The following is a 22,176-nucleotide window of genomic DNA, read 5'->3' as shown; positions in this document are numbered from 1 at the left end:
TTTGTTTTACTAGAACTGGCCCTTTCGTCTTCCCGTACAGGCAGTTCCGGGTGTGTGTAGGGGTGGTGACGGCGGTTCTGGCACCATGGACGTCAATCAGCCCAAGCAGGAACATTTGTTGGCCCTGAAAGGTATCAGTGTGAGGCTGTGGTGTGTGTTCTCTGCGCCCTGACTGGGGAGTCAGCCCGGCCTGCCCCAAGCTGTAGCACAGGAGCCAGAGCTTTCCTGCACTGGCCATTCCCATAGGTGTCCTGGCCCACTCACTTCTGTTCCAGAGTACATAGACTATGCACCTAAGCAAGAGGCTGCCCTGCCTTGCCCTGTCATTTCTAGTTACTTCCATCCCTTGCCATTATGGTAGCCACATTGAGTGATCTTCTTAACCATTGATGCTACAGTAACCCCATGGCAGCGCAGTTAGTGCAAATGATTATTCTGCAAAGCAGCAGTTACTCAGATTGTCTGCCATAGCTGAGTGGCCCCCTCCTGCTTATGCTTGCGTTTGGAGCAGGTTGGGGGCCCATAGGACACAAAGAAAGTGCATGGAATTAACCAATTGGGCATGATCTCATTGGTGGGCTCCACAACGGTTACAATACATTTTTGTATGATTATCCTCAAGCAGGGGAACTAAAATACAATAATGCTGGAAATACAGAAAAACTCTGTGCTGACTAATAGACATGATAAATGATAGACATACCAACCTGTACCAACAGTGATGGGAAAGATAAACTGTAATCTCAACTAAACCAGGTTTTTATTAAGAATATATCATTAAGGAACATTTGTTCTAATTAAAAGTAAGTTAATAGCAAGGATGAGCTCATCCAGCTGACAAATATAAGGGTTCTACTATTTTTTGAGAGCAGCGTCATTCAAAAGTTACAGTAGATGTAATAAATAGCCCTGGTATCAGGTAGTAATTATTTAGGTCTTTTGGGGCTTTAAAACATTACACGGGGGCCAATTTATGCATATACGTGTAAGGGGTGCAACAAACAGCATTGTAAAGTGAACCTTGTGCAAGCAGAGCTGTGCAGCAAAACAAATTAATGGCACACACAATGCCAAATTAACTAACATTAATGGAACAGGCAGGTCAGTACAATGAAATATAATACAAAATACAGTTACATTCAGGATTAAGTGGTAGAGACGAGAGGAAAGAGATTTTCCCCATAGAATCTAGATAGGAGTTCTCTAATAATCAGACATTGATAGATGTAAAGCAAAACATTTTTTCCCATAAGTGCTTTAAGAAGATTTTTCTGATCAATTTAGTGGCTTGGAATATAAGCAATACAGTATGAAAATAATACGATAATTCTCTTTTGGTGCTGGCTGCTTTGTAAATAGCTGCTCCAAAGTGCAAATATAAAATTTAATAGATTGTTAACAACATTTTTTTTTTGTGGATTTGCTTCAGTTTATGGTGTCATTATGTGTTACAGGTATGGAACCTGTTATCCAGAATGTTCAGAACCTAAGGCTTTTCCACATAATAAAACCTAATAGGACTGTTTTGCCTCCAAATTATTTGGATCAAATGCAAGGAACTGTTTTATTATTGCAGAGAAAAAGGGAAATCATTTTTAAAAATGAGAAATATTTTCTCATAATGGAGTCTATGGGAGATGGCCTCCCATAATTTGGAACTTTCTGGATAACAGATCCCATACCTGTATGTTATTTGCTTCAGTTTATGGTGTCATTATGTGTTACATTAGCCCATAGTCTGCCCTTAAGCTATTCCAGGAGATCTGTGTCAATGTACTTTACTGAAAGTCCTATTTGTGACTACTTCACATCCCCCCATGCAACACTGATCATTTATAATGGATAATTCAAACATTTTTGGGCTGATTTCTAACCACTGTTAATCTTTCCTTCTCTGTCAGGGTTTTAGATGTTCTCTTTCTGAGGATACAGAGTCTATTGATATAGAAATGTTTAGACCATTATCTAGAACAGGGATCCCCAACCTTTTTGACCTGTGAGCCACATTTAAATGTAAGTTGAGTTGGGGAGCAACACAAGCATTTAAAAAGTTCCTGGGGTGCCAAATAAGGGCTGTGATTGGCTATTTGGTAAGCCCTATGTCAACTGGCAGCTTATAGAAGGCTCTGTTTGGCAATACACCGGGTTTATATACAACCAAAACTTGACACCAAGCCCAGAATTAAAAAAACAAGCACCTCTTTTAGGGCCACTGGGAGCAACATCCAAAGGGTTGGTGAGCAACATGTTGCTCACGAGCCATTGGTTGGGGATCACTGATCTAGATCATGGAGATGATCTTATTATATCCTATAAAGCTTTATTCTCATGCAGTTGTACATAAAGGCTAAGCTATCAAGGGCAACTAACCACTCCGAAATGGCTTTCCACCGCCAACAATAGGAATCGGTGGGAAAGCCTTTCACATCACCTCGGTTTTCCGAAGTCACGTGAAGTTGCCTGCAGAAGGGAACTTTGCACAACTTACTGAAGAAATGCAATGGCTTTACCATTGGTGACTCCTGTTGTTGCTGGTGGAAAGGCATTTATGAGCGGTAAGTCGCCCATAATAGCAGAGATCTATCACATGTGACTGAACCGCTCCCTTGGTCCCTAGCCTTAACAGATTTTCTTAAAAAAAAAAAAAATTTTTTTTGTGTGTGTGCTGTATCTGTGTGATTTATAGTAGCACCCTAAGTGAGCTCTGGTTTGCACCAAATAAGCATCATAAATAGAGGTTATGGGGAGCTATGTTTGTGGTTGTTGTTTTTTTTCTCTTACCTATGGAAGTTGGTTGTGTTAAGGTTTGTAATGAACGTTCTGATGCTCTGGTTGGCTACAGGTTGTGCCTGTTCCTTCCCTCTCAATGGTTATACACACAAGATCACAAGCAGAGATATTGCTGTAGGGGCTTATACATCAATCAAATACTTTTAGGCTGTATTTTTAAAGAAACTTTAAAACTAGTTGTATTTGTGCTAGCAAAATCCAATAATAACCATAAAGGTCCTTTAAGTTTACACCAGTCATTGGGTTATTGATAAGTGAAAGCAAAAAGTCCTATACCATTTCAGTTATTCCGGGTAAATGCCTACTTTGCAGTTTAATGTCATTTATCTTGTGCCCTTGGATGGCATCATAACACAGCTTATGTTTGGGCTATTGTTTCATAGAGGGTGATTGGTTCCTGATGATTTGTGATATGATTTGTGATAATACATGGATTTTTTTTTATTCATTTATTTTGTGCAATTTTGGAATTCGCTTCCGAGTTTTTTTTTTTTGGGGTTGCACAGAGAGCTAAATAATACTGTCCATTTTTAGTGACATGACCTTTGACCAGTGTAGGCAGAATGATATGTATCTGCTTGGTTCTGGGGGTATTAATGCAGCTGTAAAGGGAACTTTAAGATTTAACTACAATAAAATCAGACAACTGAGCAAGGTATGCCTAAAGTACAATTGTTTAATGTCTTGACTTCATAGAAAGAAGTGACTTAACAGGAGTATTTGCTACAGCAGATGGGCAGAGTTTCACACATTAAACTGGGCACTAATGGTTATGAGACTACATGAAGTAACCAGCGGAGCCAAGAGCTGCAGCTCAGTGTTGCTGAGGGCACTATTGTCCATGGTCACATTATGAAAGCATGTTCCTGTTTATTTGCACAGTTCATAAAAGAGTAAAGATTATTTTTCTCTTGTTGCTCTGCAGCTGTGTTGTACTGGAGGGACTAGTTGTTAATAATGGTCATACTCTGGCAATGGAATTGGTTCTGCATTATCGACCGTACTGCCGACAAGAAGAACTTCAAAAAATTGCAGAAGCAGCATTGGAAGAATTTCCTACTCGCCCCTTGCCAACCTTTGTTCCTTGGTTTCCATGTCATCTAAAGAGTTTTACACTCAAGCCAGCAAGATGTGCACCTACTCTTTCCAAAGAGGACATTTCTCGGTACGTTTCTTCTGTAGGTCTGGAGCAGTATAATCCCATTACCAGCTATGATTCCACCGTAGGCCTGTTAGAATTCAAGCCAAAAAGCACTAATTTGAGGACTGGAAAGGAAGTTATTAACGGCCAAGAGAACCACACCAACCGTCACAAACTATTCCCAAGTGGGACTGATGGTGTGGGAAAACCTACAGTGAGGAGGTCATGGAGTATCTGTACTTTGAAAGGTACCAGCCAAGATCAAATTGCCCCAATTTCACAAGATCTGAAGAACAAGTTGGAGAAAATGAAACTTCCCCTCTTCCATCGAGGGAAGTGGATAATTCCGCCATCTGTTTGTTCTTCAAGTTTAGAGAATATCTGGGAAAAACTAAACAGCTTGCTGAGACATCATTACTTTCCAAACTGTAATGCAACCATGCAGAGAGACATCTGTGAGATCTGGGTGTTCTGCGACTTGCTATATTCTGAATACACTGGGCAACTGCTTAAAACAAAGTTACAACTGACTGGCAGAATCGACTTAATTGTTCATAAATATGGAGTACTCTTAAGCTTATAGGCTGATTGTTCACATTTGTTTGTTCTGATACTGCAGAAAAACAACCATGAATTTAGTGATGCCACTTGTTTGGTTTCAACCAGGACTTTTAGTTTTTTTTCTTAGGGCTGTTCGGGTCTTAGTTGTCTGTTTTGGTTTTAGCCTTATGAAACCCTAGTGTCCTAAATGAAAACTCTTAGCCTGTGGTCATGGAACTAAACACTGAAGTCTATTATCCTTATATAATATACAGTTTGGTAATTTCCCTATGGGGCCAAACTGTAAATTATATCCTTATAATCGGAGCTTAGTGATGTAATTTGTCACATTACTTACTAAAACTTATATATTATAACAAAGTACCCCCCCCTGTTGTAAAATATGAGAATGTTAGAAGTTACCTTGGCATTCCATGACCTGTATAAAAGCACTCTGCCTTTGGATCGTGCTTTCATGTGGTCATGGAACTCCTAATGACAAGCGGCGGGGGCAATGACAGAGGAAGAGGACTAGGGGTAGAGAGGAGAGGCTCCTGCCTGGCGCCCCCCAATCGTTGCGCCCTAGGCAGCTGCCTCTTCTGCCTACCCCTAGTTCCGGCCCTGGACCATACAGGAGCAGATAAAAGCTGCCAACCGATCGATTGCAGCTTACCGGCCTGGGTATGGGGCCCTCAGATGGGGCCTACCTGACGAATATCTGAAAATCATCCAGATGTCAATCAGGCAGGTTTAAAATTCCTGTTAGGGCAAGGAGCATGTCTGCTTATCATCCCGTCAATGTGATTTGATTGTTTAGCCTTCAGGTAAACCAATCAAATCAGTCTGATATATTATTGCACCTTAAGGTGGGCAGATCAGCTTGATTGGTAACCTTGCCAAACAAGCAGATCTTTCAGTGTATGGACACCCTTAATTTTCATGGATTTCATTAATTAATTATTTGTGTTGTTCACTCATAGATAGCGGCACTGTTGTGTTTGAGTGTCTGTTCAAGAGGTTTGCACTGGCAATATAATGAACCAAAACACCTTTTGATCTAAGCATTTTCCAGTAATAACTGATCTGATAATAAATATCTGAAGATGCTCAGCTAGCTTTGGAAATCAGTGTAGCAGCAGAAAAAATACATTTATTTTTTTTTAGGAGCTGATGCGAACTTCTGCCTGCAAATGAACTGTCACATTCTATAGGCTTGCATGTATATAAAATATTTATTTTTCTACTGTTGTAATAAAGTATTTTTATATTGTTATTTTTTTAATAATTCTATAAAATGTGCAAAACCAATTACAGGAATAAAACATTGTTATATTAAAACTTGAAATATATGTTTTGTGTTATTCTGTTCTGTAAGAAGCTCACACACTTGATGTGCTGTGCAGATTATTTTTATTAGATCCAAAGAAGTTCAAGTGCATTATGTCCTATCGCAGTAGAGCAGGGCACCTTGCCATGCCGTGCTGCAGTAGGGAAGGCAAAATGCACTCTGCACAAAAATGCACCTATATATCTGAACAGGCAGGAAGATCATTTTCTTCATCTAAACCATCTTCTTCATTCTCAAAACTCTGCGGGGCTGTTTTACTAAGACGGGTACTAAACTGGCTTTGGCCAATTGGATCTTTGCTTTCATTTTCTAAAGCTGGCCGTACACTTAAAGATCCGTCCATTTGGCAGTCTGTCGGTCTGTCATTGGCCCGTTTATGGCCACCTGAACTGATAGTAGACAAAATTCGTACATGACTTATGACTATGGGAAACTTATGGTACTATAAGTTACTATGGTAACTTATTAGCTTTAAAGTCACTTCTGTAAATCCTTATTTAGATTCAGCTTGAAACCTGCAATCTGGGTTGGAGAAAATATTTACCCGGGTTAGGTTAGTTTAGGGCTAGATCCAAGCTCTAGTAAGGCATGGCAGAACCACCATGCACAAAAGTCCAGTTGACTGTTTATCCTCCTTGCAGTTTTGGATCAGAAAAATGGGCAGACTTTAAGGTTGGTTGTGGGTGCGAGTAAATTGTGTCTTTGGTTCAGGCTTGCAGCTTTGCAGCAAAATAAATCATGGTAAAATGGTTTATAGGTGGCATCAGTGACCAGGATTTTAATACAGCAGCAAATGTTATCTGATTGAAGCCCCTTATAGTAGTGAGCCAGTGTACTGAATGTTGTAGCCCTCTGCCTGCAAAGCTTTGAATTGTGAATCTGTTCCCTGCTGGTGCCCACTGTTTTTCACTTGCTCTTGGAGCTGGTTGTTTTAGAGACTGGTATCCCATATTATTATGACATATTACTTAGAATTCCTATTAGATTATTTACTTGGGTGTGAGCGCCTAAATTACTTGCTTTTCTTGTGTGTGTAAACTTCTTTGAGATGGGCAGGGCTTTACCAACCATTAAGTATTTTAAAACTAGCAGTCAAACTGTTGACTTCCATATGAACAAAGAAGTTTAGGTGCATAATTTACCTAGTTCTAGTAACCCATAGCAACCAGAAGATCAGTAGCAAATGTAGCCAACCTGAATATTAGATATCGTGATTCAAAAAGTTCTGGCAGGTTTTGCAGTCTAATGGACTGAACACTATGGTATTACTGTGGTTTTATGTCCTGTGTTTTTTGGGTTTTTTTTTTTTTTTTAGACATCGTGTCATTATGTATTTGGCTCATAAGGGCAGGGGGGTTGGTTTTATTAAATCTTTAGGTTTTGATTAAATGTAATTTTAATTGTTTTTCCCCCAGTAATGCGCCTTACGAAACCAACATTATTCACCAACATCCCAGTGACATGTGAAGAACGAGATCTTCCAGGTACTGTGGTTGCTTTATTATAGTTCCATACAGTCTGATTAATCATCATATCAGAAATCACTGTAAGCCAATATATAACCTATAGCCAACTATTCAGATCTTATTTCATTTGGATCACCTGAAACACTGTTTTGGCATTACTGTGGTTTTTACAAAGTCATATCCCTTCATTAAAAAAAAAAATATAAAGGATTCCATCTTGGTCTTTCTGAATCAGATTGCAGTTTCCTACATTGTTATAAGCATTCCAGTAAGGTACTGCGGCTCTATTAAAGGGTATTTCTTCCTCCCACACAATATCGGACTTTCCATCAGAATGGGACAGGCTGAATCCTTTTATTTTTAGTTTGGCCACATTTAAAGCACCCTCAATAGATGTAGTGCCCAGCATACATGTCTTCCAATACTGTTTGACTAGATATTAAAGGAACAGTAACACCAAAAAATGAAAGTGTATCAAAGTAATTAATTATGTAGTATTGTCCTGCGCTGGTAAACTTTGTGTGTTTGCTTCAGAAACACTACTATAGTTTATATAAATAAGCTGCTGTGTAGGTATGGGGGCAGCCATTCAAGCTGTAGAAAAGGCACAGGTTACTCTGGGGTTCTGCTAGAACATGAATGGAAAAATGGAGGAAACTCCTACATTATTATTAATATTTCCTTTTAATGTGAAATGCTTTGCTTCATACAGGAGATCTATTTAGTACCCTAATGAAAGATGACCCTTCGACAGTGAAAGGTGCAGAAACACTAATGCTGGGAGAAATGCTTACACTGCCACAGAACTTTGGGTAAGGAGGTCACTGACTATTTCCTGCCTGTCTAACCTCTAACTAACTCTGACACTGGCACATTGTTGGTGGGATTTGCTTCTATTTAGCTGCAAGAGCATTAGGGAGCTTGGGCACTGATGTTGGGGATCAGGTCTAGCAGTGTTCCAGTCCATCCCATTGGTGTTCTGTTGGTTTGGGGTTCTTTGCTGGCCATTTTAAGTTCTACTGTCATGAAAATTATTTGAGTGTGAAAAAGATCTTGATGTATCTAAAAGGTTCTATGAGAATAGGGTGTAAGGATATAAAGGCTAGGCATAGTGAAAAATGCAAAATTTTCTTTTTCTCAACAGGAATATATTTCTGGGGGAGACCTTTTCAAGTTACATCAGTGTCCATAATGACAGTAATCAAGTGGTAAAAGACATACAAGTTAAGGTGGGTTGCACTTTCCAAGGCAGTCAAATGGTTACTTTACATATTGTTTCATAACTTCTTCCCCTGCAGCATTTTGAAGATGACCAGTAGAAAATTCTACCTCCAACCCAGGCATCAAGCAATGCCACTTTCCAAGTGTTTTCATTAACCACTATATGTAGAAACCCATTACAGTAGTAACTAAAGTACTCTGCTGTATGTTTTTAAAGGGGACCTGTCGCCCTACGAGATAATTCTAAATTATTTTCTATTAAACTTTTCAGGCAAAATTAACTTTATACTATAAAATTAAGTCAATCTTTGTTTCTTCAGTTCTAAAATTGAGAGTTGCCACAAGCAGACAGGAGCCATTTTATTGGCACTACTAAATATGAATACAAGCTATGTATCATCCCAAATCTTTATTATGTGCCAGAATAGGGGACCTCATGCCCATGCCTATGCACAGGATACACGATTATAGACTGTGAGGAGGGAATGAGAGAAGTGCAGTGACACCTATAAACTATTCCATACCTGTATATGTAATGGAAATCTGTAAAATTACAAATTCAAACCATGTACCTAATTAATAGTTCGTTTCTAAGCAGAGATAAGCTTACTAATTTGCAGCAAGGAGCAAATGCGTAACAGAGATGTCTTCCATTGGAAGTGCCAGTGGGTGTCTGGGCAGGGGATGTACCCAGTTTGTGGGAGCACAAAAAATAGATCAAGATCTACTCCATCTGTATAAGTGAGACAGTTGGGATCAAAATCAGAAACTGCCATCTGATATAAATAAATATAAATGAAATACCTCAAAATGTTTCCCGAGAGAGGTTTATTGGTGGTTTTTTTGTTTTGTTTTTTTTGCTTTTTTTTTTTTAAATTTTTTTTATTGTACTTTTCACATTTTCATAACCTGTTGCTTTTTAATTTTAGGCAGATCTACAGACAAGCTCCCAGCGCTTAAACCTGTCTGCATCCACTGCAGTGGTATCAGAACTGAAACCTGACAGTTGTATCGATGATGTAATTCATCATGAAGTAAAAGAAATAGGAACACACATGTTAGTGCTTTGGGTGTTTTTTACAGTGTATGCATGTATAACTTTATTTGTAAAGCGCTACATGAATACAAGAAATGTAGTGAGGAGCAGAGTGAAGTGGCTTTGAATGTTAGCAGAGGGATTTTGTATGCAATACTTTGCTTAACAGACAGCCATGATAGGGTTTTTATCAGGGGATCAACAAGTTGCCTTTTAGGAGAGCAGGAAGATTCTAGTAGAGTTTAAGATTGTAAGGGCAGAGGTGGGAGCATTCGAGCATTGATTAATATTTTAGATGTTACTGAAACCAATAAGTACAGGAACAATATTGTTATGGCATGATTTGTAGCATATCCATATTAGAGATGAAAGCCTTAAACCAAAAAAGAGATGAATGTTTTTGCAAAACACTGGGTCTGCAGGTTTACTTACCCCAATATCTTTTTTTTTTTATTTCAGATTAGTATGTGCTGTTAGTTACACCACCCAAACAGGAGAAAAGATGTACTTCAGGAAGTTTTTTAAGTTCCAGGTACTTTTATTCCTTGATCCCATAACTGTTTATACCTTATAGTACACAGGGCATGTTTATTGGAGGCACAGACAAATCTTAGCAAGAGCTAAAAATGTGCCTGTCATCTCCAAAGTACAAATTACAGGAGTGGACAACTGGATAGCAGATAAGATTTCATTAGCCACAAAACTGTAGACCAGGACAAATATGGGCTGATTCACTAAAACGAGCGCTATTTATATCACGTGTTAAAAATTTTAGCGCTTCTTATTTTTTGCGACTTAACGCTCGATTCACTAAAGGGACATTTGTCATAATTAAGAAGCTATGTTCTTTGCGTTATTTAACTCGCGATGAGCGATTTTCTTGCGTTATTTTCCACCGCATGCGTTATTTCCTGCTGTGCGCAATATATTACGCTGCTTTCGATATTAGAGCAAGATATTACGCACGTAACCATTACTTTCTGAAAACTACTGTTCTGAAATTACCATTTCCCTGAAAACTGGAGGCTGCATCACTCTAGGATGATCACATACTTGAAAAAATCCGACTGCAAACTCCATGTTGTGTTGCCAAAAGCTCACGAACTGCAATGTTGTTTAAGTACCGCCTGCCCCAAGTAGGTGTTAATATTTGCACAGATGAATATTTTCTGCGTTTAACGCTTCATATGTGTTTGTGAATCATGCGTTAATACTATTTCTATTCGCTAATTAGCGCAATGCGTTAGAAATAACGCTTTGTGATGATGCGGTTTTTTGCATGGTTAACGCATGCAAAATGACTTTGATGGATCGGTACTTATTTATTGCATGCTTTTTAACGACATAAGTTCTCTGAAGGTGCAGGTGTTAGCCTTATCCATTCTCTTTCAACAACTGGTTCTGGGTCCTATCAAGACCTTCCTCCAGTGGCTTGTTTCTTCATACAGGCAGCCCAATCCTGCCTTGGGATTTCAATCAGGTCCTCCAGGAAGATCCAATAGAGCCTTTGGATTCTGTCCCATTGTTGCGTTCCTTCTGGCCATCACCTCTGCCAGATGAATGTCAGAGCTGTCAGGGTGTTGTCCTGTAAGCCTCCATTCACCATCTTTCATGCTGACATGGTATTGTCGCGATTGCTCCCAGAGTTTATTCTGAAGGTGGATTTGGAATTTCATCTTAATTAGGCGGTTCCTTCCTTCTGTCTGCACTCAGACTCATCAGGAGAGAAAACTACACATGCTTTATGAGGTTCTATCATTTAGTGATTACATTAGGGCAGAGTGCATGTATGGAAGGTAGATTTTTATTCTGCAAGAAGGCCTCCAAGGCTACAACTGCTAAATGGATTTGGTCTGTAGTACTTTGGGCCTGTACGGTCAGGCATACCTACATTTGGAGTCCAGGCTCACTCTACCCATTCTGTTAGCTATTGTAGAGTACACCATCAGCTTTCCACTGAACAGATTGGTAGGGCTGTGGTTTGTATCTACAGGGATTCTACAAGGTGCACACAGTACTCAGCTGAAGCTGTTTTTTTCTCAACACCTAGGGGTTCTTAAGTCCGGCTCTCATGGATAGCTTTGGGATGCCCTTATGGTGCTTGTGTCTCCATGGATGGATACATACATCCATACTGCCACAACCAAGGTGGTTATAGAGAGTTCATTCTTCACATGCTTGGGGTGTGAGTTCTCTTCTGGTTTGGGTTCTTCAATTCTCTGGGCTCTTGCCCTTTCCTTCTTTGGTACAAAAACTAAGGGTAGAAAGGAATAGGCAGGGGATAATGCCCTGAGCAGGAGGAGGAGTCAGCTTTTAAACTTTGTGTCCATTCTCCAGCTACAAGATCTTCATTCCTATGGTGCTTTTGTCCCCCATTGTAGTCAAAGAGAAAAGAATTTCCCAGTTAGTACAAAAATTCCGCTATTTCTTAAATCTCTTTTTCACTTCTAATTTTCAAATTGCTGTATTCATAAAACCTTGTTTAAATAAAAACCACCAAGAAAATCTCAGATCAGATGCTAAATTATTGATGGATAAATCAACAAACAGAAAATAAATCAAATTGTTTGGTTAAACGTTGTACAAACATTTAAAATGGGCTGTTGAATTAAACCTCTTCATAGGGTAATAGATGAGTTTTTAAGTACCTTGAGTTGATTATACAGGGGCATAGCATACATATTCTCTAAAACGCAAAATCCCAGAAAAAATTCTAAACTGGGACAAGTAAGTGCCATTAGATAAACCTAAGCATCCAAGATATCTACATGAGACCCTTTATTGAGAATTTATCACGCTCCTATTATCTTTGTAGTTATTTATTGATACTTTCATTATTTTAGGATATCTTGGAAGGTACATAAAATGTTAAAACAGTGGGTAGATTGTAGAACTCTTGCTGTCTTGTGCAATCATTCAGCCAATTAACACGAGTATGAAGAATTTCACTGACTGGTAGTATTTACTTCCAAAGAAAACACAATGTTCTGAGGCTTGTAGCTGAGCATACTTTGCTTTACAGAAGCTAGAGCTGTTTGTGTGCAATCCAGTAGCAGCCAAAGTATAGGAAAAGCAAGGGGTAGAAGAGCACTGCAATGGAGAATCAAACGGAACGATTGCTCTTTAATCTTCCATCTGTGTTCACGCAGGTCCTGAAACCTCTTGATGTCAAGACCAAGTTCTACAATGCAGAGGTGAGCCAATATTTGCAGGAGGTTTTTTAAAATATAATGATGGCTACATCCTATACATATATGGCAGTAGGGTAAGAAACTGTTCAGAACACAGTGGCTTGCCCTGGCAGTGTATAGGTTAAGATACATGTAGAAGATTGTATTATAATAGCAAACATGACTTCATTACATTTATATATCATTTATAAGTGTTACAGATAGAAACCAGGTTTCTTTATAGATGTGTGTAATTTGCTGCTGTGCTGAAGGGCCTTGCCTCATCTTTAGTCTCTGCTGGGCCTGTCTATGTGTAATTATACTCAACAAAGAAAATATAAAAGTGGATACAGGTCTGCCGGCACAGAGATATTGGCAGGGGCATCATTTGTGCTACTAAGTTCAAAAAAAATTATTTTGGTTAAAACAGTGGATTCCAAAATACTAACCTGGCCAATTCAGCTCAACCCAAAGTTATTGTGAATTTCGGAGGATTGATTTATTCCTGTATTGTCTTAGATTACACCTAAAATAAGAGCTGGTGTCTGCGACAGCCATGTTTTATTATAGTGGTGTCCTACCAAGTGTTAGATCATAGGGTGGTTGAACACCAACATGCAGAAACCTCTGGGGTATAGGATTAAAGACCACTATAAATATCTGCACTTTACAGCCTTAACTGTAAGTCTTTTTAGTATTTACATTAGTGCTCTCATACACTGCTGTGCTCTTCCCAGGTACCACCCTCTCTGAGGAGGTCTCTGCTTTATATCAAAATCAAAGTATATCCAAATCAAAGTATATCAAAATATCTCAACATTTCAACAGCTTAAACCCATCTTCACATGGAAGCCTTTTCCCCCTCCCTTTTTTACCTTTATATATATATAAGTCAGTGCAGAGAGACACAGGAGCGGATGGGAGTGCATCTGCTTTTCTTCTCTTGCGGGGAAAAAATGCTGAAACCCAGCTCTTTGTGTCATTAGTTTTATTAGACTTAAAGAGACTTAAGCTTTCAGCTTGGATCCAGTTTCAACTGTTGGTTCCAGTTCTTTTCTATCTAATTGGCCCGTCCATTATGCAAGCTACAATCCATAATCGGCAAAGTTGGTAGCTTTATGTTTTCATTTCTCAGTAATAGTGTGACCCGTTTAGCATGGTGCACCCTTCTGCAAGGTGGCAGGTATCTGATCTTTGCCCTTATACTGCATGACACACAACTTCAGGGGATGCACTCTAAATGCATGGGGATAACTGCTGAAGCTAAAGGTTGTGTTAGGCCACAACATTGCAGGGGTCCACATTGGTTCCTTTCATATCTGCAAACTTCAGTATCAGGTCACAAACACTGAGGCAATGACTTACCTACAAGCATTTATGTCTTTTCTACTGGTTAAAGGGGAACTAAAGCTCAACAATGAATAAGTCTAATGCTGCACACTATGGCTTTATTTACCAGCCTAAGGCAACCACAGCCCTTTAGTTATCCCTTTCTAATTTTCTGCTGATTTACAACACATGCTCTGTGCCACTGTCACTTACCCGAGTAACATAGTTAATGTGGGTTAAAATAGGCAACAATTCAACCCTTCCAAACGATCCCCAGCATTTATATGAACATATGGACTCCTGTAGTTTGAAAGCCTGGGTCTTTACTGTTACAATAAGTTCAGTAAATTCGGAGTGTAAAATGCAGCATATATAGCTATATTCATTTTTAGGCTTTAGTTCTGCAGCCTGCAGCTTGGGAATTTGTAACACAAAGCCATGACATTATTCTGTGTATTTGTCATCAAAACCTCACTTTTCTTTGCAGTGTTTGGAAAGAACGTGAAATGGGCGGCCCATTGCGTTCCTGGATTTGTTTAGACTGTCTCATCATTGTTGTGTAACACATTAGCTCCCATGAGTAGGCTTGTCTTTAAACAAATATTCCATGTTTTTTCCCCATGTTTTACTAATAGCGCTGTACAGAGATATAACCTTGCGCCTGTGCGATTCCAGTTAGGTTTCTTTTTTTTTTTTTTTTTAGTTCTTTCACATTTAACCTTCATTTCTTTCTCTAATTTTTTCTTTTTATTTGTTTTTCTCCCATTAGAGTGACCTCAGTTCTGTGGTAATTTTTATCATTTATTTCTAAACCGTGCGCTTCATCTAATCAATCGTCTTTGTGCCTGTCATTCAGTTGATTTGGAGTAATGAGCATGATGGAAAAGCAAACCTCACAATACTCTCAGCATGTAAAGGATCCTGGAATATGATAAAGGAGGCTGAGGCCAGCCTATTTATCCACAAGCTCTGGACTGTTTTAGGCTGAGCCTCATATTAGTCCTCCTGTGGTTGTCCTCATATGAGATTGTAGTGCCCACTGCTGCCATGATTATTAGTCCAGGCTGAACAATTCCCCATGGGCCAGTTTTCTGGTAAGCAGGCAATGTCTGCTACTATACAGGACACTTCAGGCTACTGCCACACAGGGCTGTTTCTCTGCCTGCATATAAACGCAGGGCGGAGAAACAGCCCTGTATGGCAGTAGTCTTAGAAACCCTTTGTTATGATTTCCCTAGTTTAAATGAAAATCTAGATTTTCCTATACCATTAGGAATTTTATAACAAGAGATTTCCTTTATAAGCCCAATACAAGCAATATCATTCGCTCTTTATTATTTTGATGAGCCATTTGCTTTTCCAATCTGCTGCTTTCTATGATTTAACTTCACTTCCTAATCCTCCACTAAACCTTTTTGCCTTTTCTGTTTAGATTCGCTTCATTGGTATTTAGCTGAATGCAGATTTCGGTTAGACTCTAGTTAAGCAATGGACTTCTGGGATAGCAACCGTTCCTATGTCAAATACTGGCAATAATGACTTAATACTCCTAATGCTAATTGTGATTTTTGTTTTATACTTTTATTAACCTTGAATTCCAATAACTTGCAAAGAATAGTTTTGCTGTTGACCTTAGCACCCTACAAATCCCATATGTTGGAATATTGTAGTATCCTGTATTCTTGCCATAGATTAACACTGTTATTTTTAAAAGGGGTGGTTAACTTTTAGTATGTTTTAGAATTGCCAATTGCAAGCAACAGTTTCAGTTGGCCTTCATTACTTATTTTTTATAGTTTTTGAATGATTTGCCTTGTTCTTCTAACTCATAGTAGCTTTCAAATGTGGGTCACAGCCAAGAAACTATTTCACAGTGAGGCTATAATTAAATTGTCATTGTTACTTTTTATAACTTATTTTTCTATTTAGGTCCTTTACTATTATATACCAGTCTCTCATTCGAACAGCTCCCTGGTTGCTTGGGTAATTTGGACCCTAGTAACCAGATAGAGACTGGAACTCAAACTGGAGAGCTGCTGAATAAAAATCGAAATAATTAAATAGTAAAAAATCAATAGCACTCTCAAAATCATACTAAAAGTCAACTCAAAGGTGAACAACCCCATTAAATATCTCTCATGAGACAAAAGGCAGACAATTGGGGGTCATGATAATAGTATCAGTACAAACAGCTCTTCCCTGTGTTTCCAGCCTAAGCAGTAGTGCACATATGGTGTAGCTATCCCACGTCCATTGCTTGCAGAGACGTACATTTGACTAACGTTGCTCCTGATTCTTAAGCTTTGGGATGCCAGTTGGAACGGTCATTAATTCCGGGAACCTTGATTTCCAGGCATGAAACTAATCACATTGAATAATATGCATTATTTTCCACTATCTGCAGATGTTTCCCCTTATCTTTAACCTGTCGCCTCACTTCCTCAGACAGATGAGGTGTTTTTGGAAGCACAGATTCAAAATATCACCACCTCACCGATGTTTATGGAGAAGGTTTCCTTGGAGCCATCGATAATGTACAACGTGTCTGAACTAAATACTGTGATAACAAATGGTGACGGGTAAGGGCTTAAGTCTGTTTATCTTATTTTTCTTTCCTTGGCTGGGCATGTGTTTGTGAAATGGCAGCTGAGTAATGATTCAGGCCTTTAAAGTTGTTCCTAGGAGCTCCCCGGCTTGGATCTTGTTACGTGCCCATGCCTAGTATGCTCTGCACTGCTGTTGAGAAGCTAAGCTTTGAAAATAGTGACATGGTTAATTTGGGTTAAAAAAAGAACAAAGTCCATTGAAAGAGAATTAAAGCTTTACTAAAGAAGTAGGGTAGAAATGTTGTACATGTATATATGTATGTATGTTTTGGGCTTCTGTGCCAGCCCAAGGCAACCACAGCCCTTTAGCAGGAAAGATCTGTGCCCCCAAAGATGCCCCAGTAGCCCCCCATCTTCTTTTCTGCTGATTCCCTGCCCATGCTCTGTGCTGCTGTCACTTACAGATATAACTGTACTGGGCTAGCTTAATGTTAAGCTTTAGGTTTCCTTTAGAAAATGGCTAGTGTAGTGTCCAGATCAGCTGTTATGACTTTTCTGGGTCACTACATTGCACAAATCAGGTTGACCAAGAATGGTTTTGTTTCTTTCGGATTTTCTTGTTTTCTTTATTTTTGCTGTATGTCCTAATTTCCTCCTATTAAAAGCTGATTCATGTTTCAGGTGCTCAACCTTTGGAACAAAGACTTATTTACAACCACTAGACACACGACAGTACCTGTACTGCCTGAAACCAAAGCCTGAATTTGCAGAGAAAGCAGGAGTCATTAAGGGCGTGACGGTGATTGGCAAGCTGGACATTGTGTGGAAGACAAACCTGGGAGAACGGGGGAGACTGCAAACTAGTCAGCTGCAGCGAATGGTAAATGTATTCACCACTTCAATGGATAGTGTTTAATGGTGCTTTATCCTCAATGATCAGTTAAGTTGACCTGCGTTCATGTGTAGTTTTACATGGTATTGTATTCGAAGTATAAGAAAAATAGTGACTAAAGCAAGGCTGTAGCCGGGAACTGATTGTTTTCATTTTGGTTGAAACCTTTCAAATTATGAATGAACAGAGTTCCAGTGGGAGCAGAGAATGCAGTAGAAAATATCAAGTATATTTGTTTGCACATCTCCCCCACCCAAATGGCCTCATTTATATTGCACATATCCCCTCTGTTTGCCAGCACTATCACATTTTCCAAAAAAAAAACAAGTAACAGCTTTACCCAGTAGCCATTTTCCCTCTGACACACCATCAGTAACGTTTCCATCTGTAAATGGCACATGTGTGCTGTAAAGTTCATGCAGTGAAGAATGCAGGCTTACACAGGCAGAACTTACTTTGATAAAAAGTTTTGATTAAGCACAGTAATGTAATAACTGAGCTCAGGAGAGGTGAAAAAAAATAGGAGCAGACAGCTAGAGTTTCTATGGGAACCAGCAATTCCATATCTGTATTGGCTTCTAGACTGGAGGGCGTGTCTCGTAATCTGGGCTGAGAAGAACTGAGCATGCTCAGTAGCCAACAGCCAAAGAATATTCCTGAGGGAGGGGGCCAAGTGGGTTAGAGCAGGAGAAGGAATCCTAAGTAATTAAGGGGATGCTGCAGCCTTACTATTAACCTTTTAACGACCGAAGTGGCAGGTATTAAATTATTTCAGAGGCTGTTCACTGATTACATTTTCGTGTGGGGGGTTAACATGTCCTTTAAGCTTTGGTCTTTACTTCTGTGGGTACATACCCCCAAGAGATTAAGAGCAAGTAACACATGATTAAACACATGGGAATACATCTAAGGGGAAAAGCAGGTTTAAAGGCCCTTGTGTATGTACCCTCTTGTACTCTGGTGTTTTTACACCACTTGAGTCTTAAGCTGGCCATACTCGGGCAGATTTAAGCTGCTGATTCGGGACCTTCAGACCTAGTCACCAGGTTATCTGCCCATATATGGGCCCTCCCTAATAGATATCTGGCAGATTTGAAATTCGGGGTAGGGCTCGATGACGTGGTCCTCTTGATAGGCTTTCATAGGCACCAATTATGATCTGGCTGTTGGCCTCGGGGCCAAACAATTGAACCAGCCCAAAATACCCCAGAATGTAGGTGGGTAAATCAAAAAAGATCCAATGGTGTGGTGACCATGCCAAACAAGAAGCTTTTTTTTTTTTTTATTTGCTTAAGTCAGATCTTGGATCATCATCTGAGTCTTGTGAAACATACTGGATGTCAGTTAAAGATGTTATTGTTAGCTGTGTGTATGCACTGATGCTCTGAATATTAGCCCAATGCTGAAGCAGCCCATTTAGTATATTGTATAAATATATACTATCTTATTATGCTCCTGAAGGCTCCAGGCTACGGAGATGTGCGGCTTTCAATAGAAACTATTCCTGATACTGTCCGTCTGGAGGAACCATTTGATATCACATGTAAAATCACAAACTGCAGGTAATATCTATGGCATTCTCTCACTGGCGCCTTTCTGATTGTAATACCTTCTCCCCAGGTTATACTCTAAACAGAGAACAGCAGTTTGTATAATGAGAAACCATGTCATGTTGACCCAGTACTAGAGCTGGGATAATGATATATCTTTTGTTCTTCTAGCAGTGAAAGAACCATGGATCTGGTTTTGGAGATGTGCAATACAAACGCAATTCATTGGTGTGGGGTTTCAGGCAGGCAGCTAGGGAAGCTTCACCCAAGCTCCTCCCTCCATCTGACCCTAGCGCTGCTCTCTTCTGTTCAAGGCCTGCAAGTAAGTTGAACCCAAAAGTGGAGCATTTTATCATCTCAATGCAGTTCAGTGCCAGTGCCTAACATAGGCAGGGATAGATGTTTAAACTTTACTCAAAAGATCTTCAGATAAAGAGAAATTATATATGCTGGTAACAGTTTAGTTTTTATGTAAATTTGTTTTTACTCTTAACTTACATAAAGGAATTCTTTTTATTTCTAAATTACACTGTTTACATAGCAAATAATTCAACAAATGTATTTTTTTAGCTGTAATATTGGTGTGTAGGCTCCATCTCAGTGCATTGTGCCTGAGTCTGAGCTTTCAGAAGGAGCCGGCGCTACACATTAGAACTGCTTTCAAGTAACCTATTGTTTCTCCTACTCCCATGTAACTGGAGGAGTCCCAAGCCGGACTTGGATTTCTGACTATTGAGTGCTATTCTGATACCTAGTGGGAGCTGCTCCCTTTCCACTGCTGATTGGCTGCTTGGATGGGGGTGATATCACTCAAACTTGCAGCTCAGCAGTAAAGTGTGACTGAAGTTTATCAGAGCAAAAGTCACATGGCTGTGGCACCCTGGGAAATGAAGAATGTGAAATTTCAAAATTAAATATAACAAAAAAATCTGTTTGCTAAAAAATGCACTGGACAAACATAGAAGCTAAAAGTGGAATTTTCACTCTACTGGGCAGTGGGCTATGAGCTGCAGAGAGGATCCAAGAACAGGAAAAAGGTTGCACTGTGTGCCCCAGGCTGGTGCAGATTTTAGTGAACAGGAGCACTATCCCCCAGTCTCGGGTATATTCACTTTGGGGTGCCTAACACTTTTGTCTATTGTTTAATCAGAACATATCTATTTCTTGCTCTAAAGCTGGCCATACATGCACCGATGATGTCGTACAAAACCTTGTTTCATATGATATTCGGTGCGTGTATGGCGGCTCGACGAGGCAACCAATTTCGCAAAAGGCGCCCTAGCAAAATCTATGCTCAGGGCTGAATCAGCAGGTGGAGGTAGAATTTCTATTGTTTCTACCTCCATATCTGACAATTCAGCCCTGAATGTCAGTGAAACTTAAGCAACATTCTACTTCTGATCCCAAAGAGCATAGTTAGAAAAACCAGCCGTCCACTGAAAAGCCTCTGTATAATCACCTGTTCTTTATCTAAAAAGATAACAGGCTGTAGTCGGCAGAAGGGAGGAGTTTATACAGAGGCTTTTTGGTGGGCTGCTGGTTTGTTTGACTTTGTTCTTTGGGATCATGAAGTAGTTTTAGTTTTTAGTTTGCTTTAGTTTTATTTTCATTTTGTTTAGAAAAAAATAACAAGCCATAGATATTTCCTAACTGAAAATAGGCCAAAAGTGTTCAGCACAAGTTCATATTCTTTGCACGCCTGACAAAAAGGGGTGGTACACTGTCCCTTTAACAGCAAGGGCAAGCATGGCAGCTGTGGGGTAGTATTGGAACTGGGGCAGTTTTAAGATCCCATTCTTGAATCACATTCATGACCAGAATCCGTTATAGGTGCACTTGTACAAATGTTTGCCTGATGGGGTGTTGTCTCCCTCTCGCCAGAGCGTTTCAGGGTTACGATTAACGGACACTTTTCTGAAAAGGACATATGAATACGACGACATTGCACAGGTCTGTGTGGTCTCCTCAAAACTTCAAGCAGAAAGCTAATTCCTTACATACGGTTTTAAAGATGTTTGTAACACGGGCCAGCACCTCCCAGAATCCCTCCATCACTGGCACACACCAACAAATGGACTACCACGGACTTGCAGGGCATTGCAGCATGTTTTTATTGTTTAATAATGTCAGTTCTGTGAATCTGTGTACATTTTTTTTAAATGATGTTATGTTTTTAAAACATTTTGGGACTGATTTACTAACACATGTGCTAAACTGCCTCAGTACCAGTCGGGTTGTTTGCTTTTATTTTCTAGCTTGTAATAGTCTTCTGAAATGTAATTGCTGATTGGTTGCTATTAGTTTAGCGCCTGTGTTGGTAAATCAGCCCCTCTATGTATTTTATCTAATATTTCAGTAAATAAACTGTATATAGGAATTTAAATATTTGCGTTTATTAAAAAAATAAAACACTTTAAATCTGTAAATGTTTGATGAAATCATGTGCTTGTTTATTGACATATTTGAATCCTTTACTGCTTTAACACACAAACAGCTGGAAGAACACTTAGCGGCGGATATGAAACAGCCATATTCCTTTTTCATTCATCGCAGTGTCAGACAACCCTAAAGTAGCTCACAGCCTGCAAGTATAGCTTGCAAACACACAGGGCATGCAGGGGAGATCTATGGGGTGTATTTATTAACACTGGAGGCAAATATCACCGGTGATGTCGCCCATAGCAACCAATCGGATCTTTGCTTTTGTTTGTGAACTTGTAGGTGACTGTTCAAATCTAATTGCTGATTGGTTGCTATGGGCAACATCATCAGTGATGATTGTCTCTAGTGTTAATAAATTACTCCCTCTTGTGTAATATACTGCATGGCTATACTGTAATGAGCTTCTAGAGCACAAGAGCCTGTGCTAACCTGTAACTTACAAGTGCTACTAACCTGTAAATTGCATCCATATAATACATGAGAGCCATAATATATCCTGTAAATTATATGCCTAGAAACCGTGCTTAGTGCTATTAGTGTTGTCACAACTCACTGAAACTTGTATTATAAAAAATAATGTACTCCCTGTTTATAAAATATATTTTTTAATATTCGCATGGTCTGTTTAAAAGCACCACAATGAATTCTAATCTTTTTATATTTTACATTTGTTGGTACATAATTCCAGGGCCAGAACAAGGGGTA

At 39.4% G+C, this 22,176-nt stretch overlaps 1 protein-coding gene across 4 annotated transcripts; it reads left to right on the top strand.

Annotated features, from left to right (window-relative positions):
* Nucleotides 1–13: 13 nt before the first annotated feature.
* On the top strand, nucleotides 14–21,467 carry trappc13 (trafficking protein particle complex 13). 4 transcript variants are annotated; one of them, XM_012962305.3, is made up of 13 exons: nucleotides 48–131; nucleotides 7,235–7,303; nucleotides 7,998–8,097; nucleotides 8,430–8,514; nucleotides 9,436–9,563; nucleotides 10,002–10,074; nucleotides 12,692–12,736; nucleotides 14,811–14,828; nucleotides 16,487–16,620; nucleotides 17,269–17,467; nucleotides 18,941–19,041; nucleotides 19,204–19,351; nucleotides 20,911–21,455. In XM_012962305.3, the coding sequence occupies exons 1-13, from the start codon at nucleotides 86–88 to the stop codon at nucleotides 21,016–21,018; spliced, it is 1,254 nt and encodes a 417-aa protein (XP_012817759.1). In that variant the 5' UTR covers nucleotides 48–85; the 3' UTR covers nucleotides 21,019–21,455. The 4 variants fall into 4 exon arrangements, with proteins under 4 accessions (NP_001016427.2, NP_001231833.1, XP_012817759.1 ...); XM_012962303.3 differs by having other exon boundaries at nucleotides 19,201–19,351; NM_001016427.3 differs by lacking the exon at nucleotides 14,811–14,828 and having other exon boundaries at nucleotides 14–131; nucleotides 20,911–21,467.
* Nucleotides 21,468–22,176: the final 709 nt, after the last annotated feature.

The sequence above is a fragment of the Xenopus tropicalis genome, chromosome 1 (assembly GCF_000004195.4).
Source record: "Xenopus tropicalis strain Nigerian chromosome 1, UCB_Xtro_10.0, whole genome shotgun sequence".
Lineage (NCBI taxonomy): Eukaryota > Metazoa > Chordata > Amphibia > Anura > Pipidae > Xenopus > Xenopus tropicalis.
The sequence above is the reverse complement of the archived record's forward strand: the minus strand, read 5'-3'. Positions and strand labels throughout refer to the sequence as shown.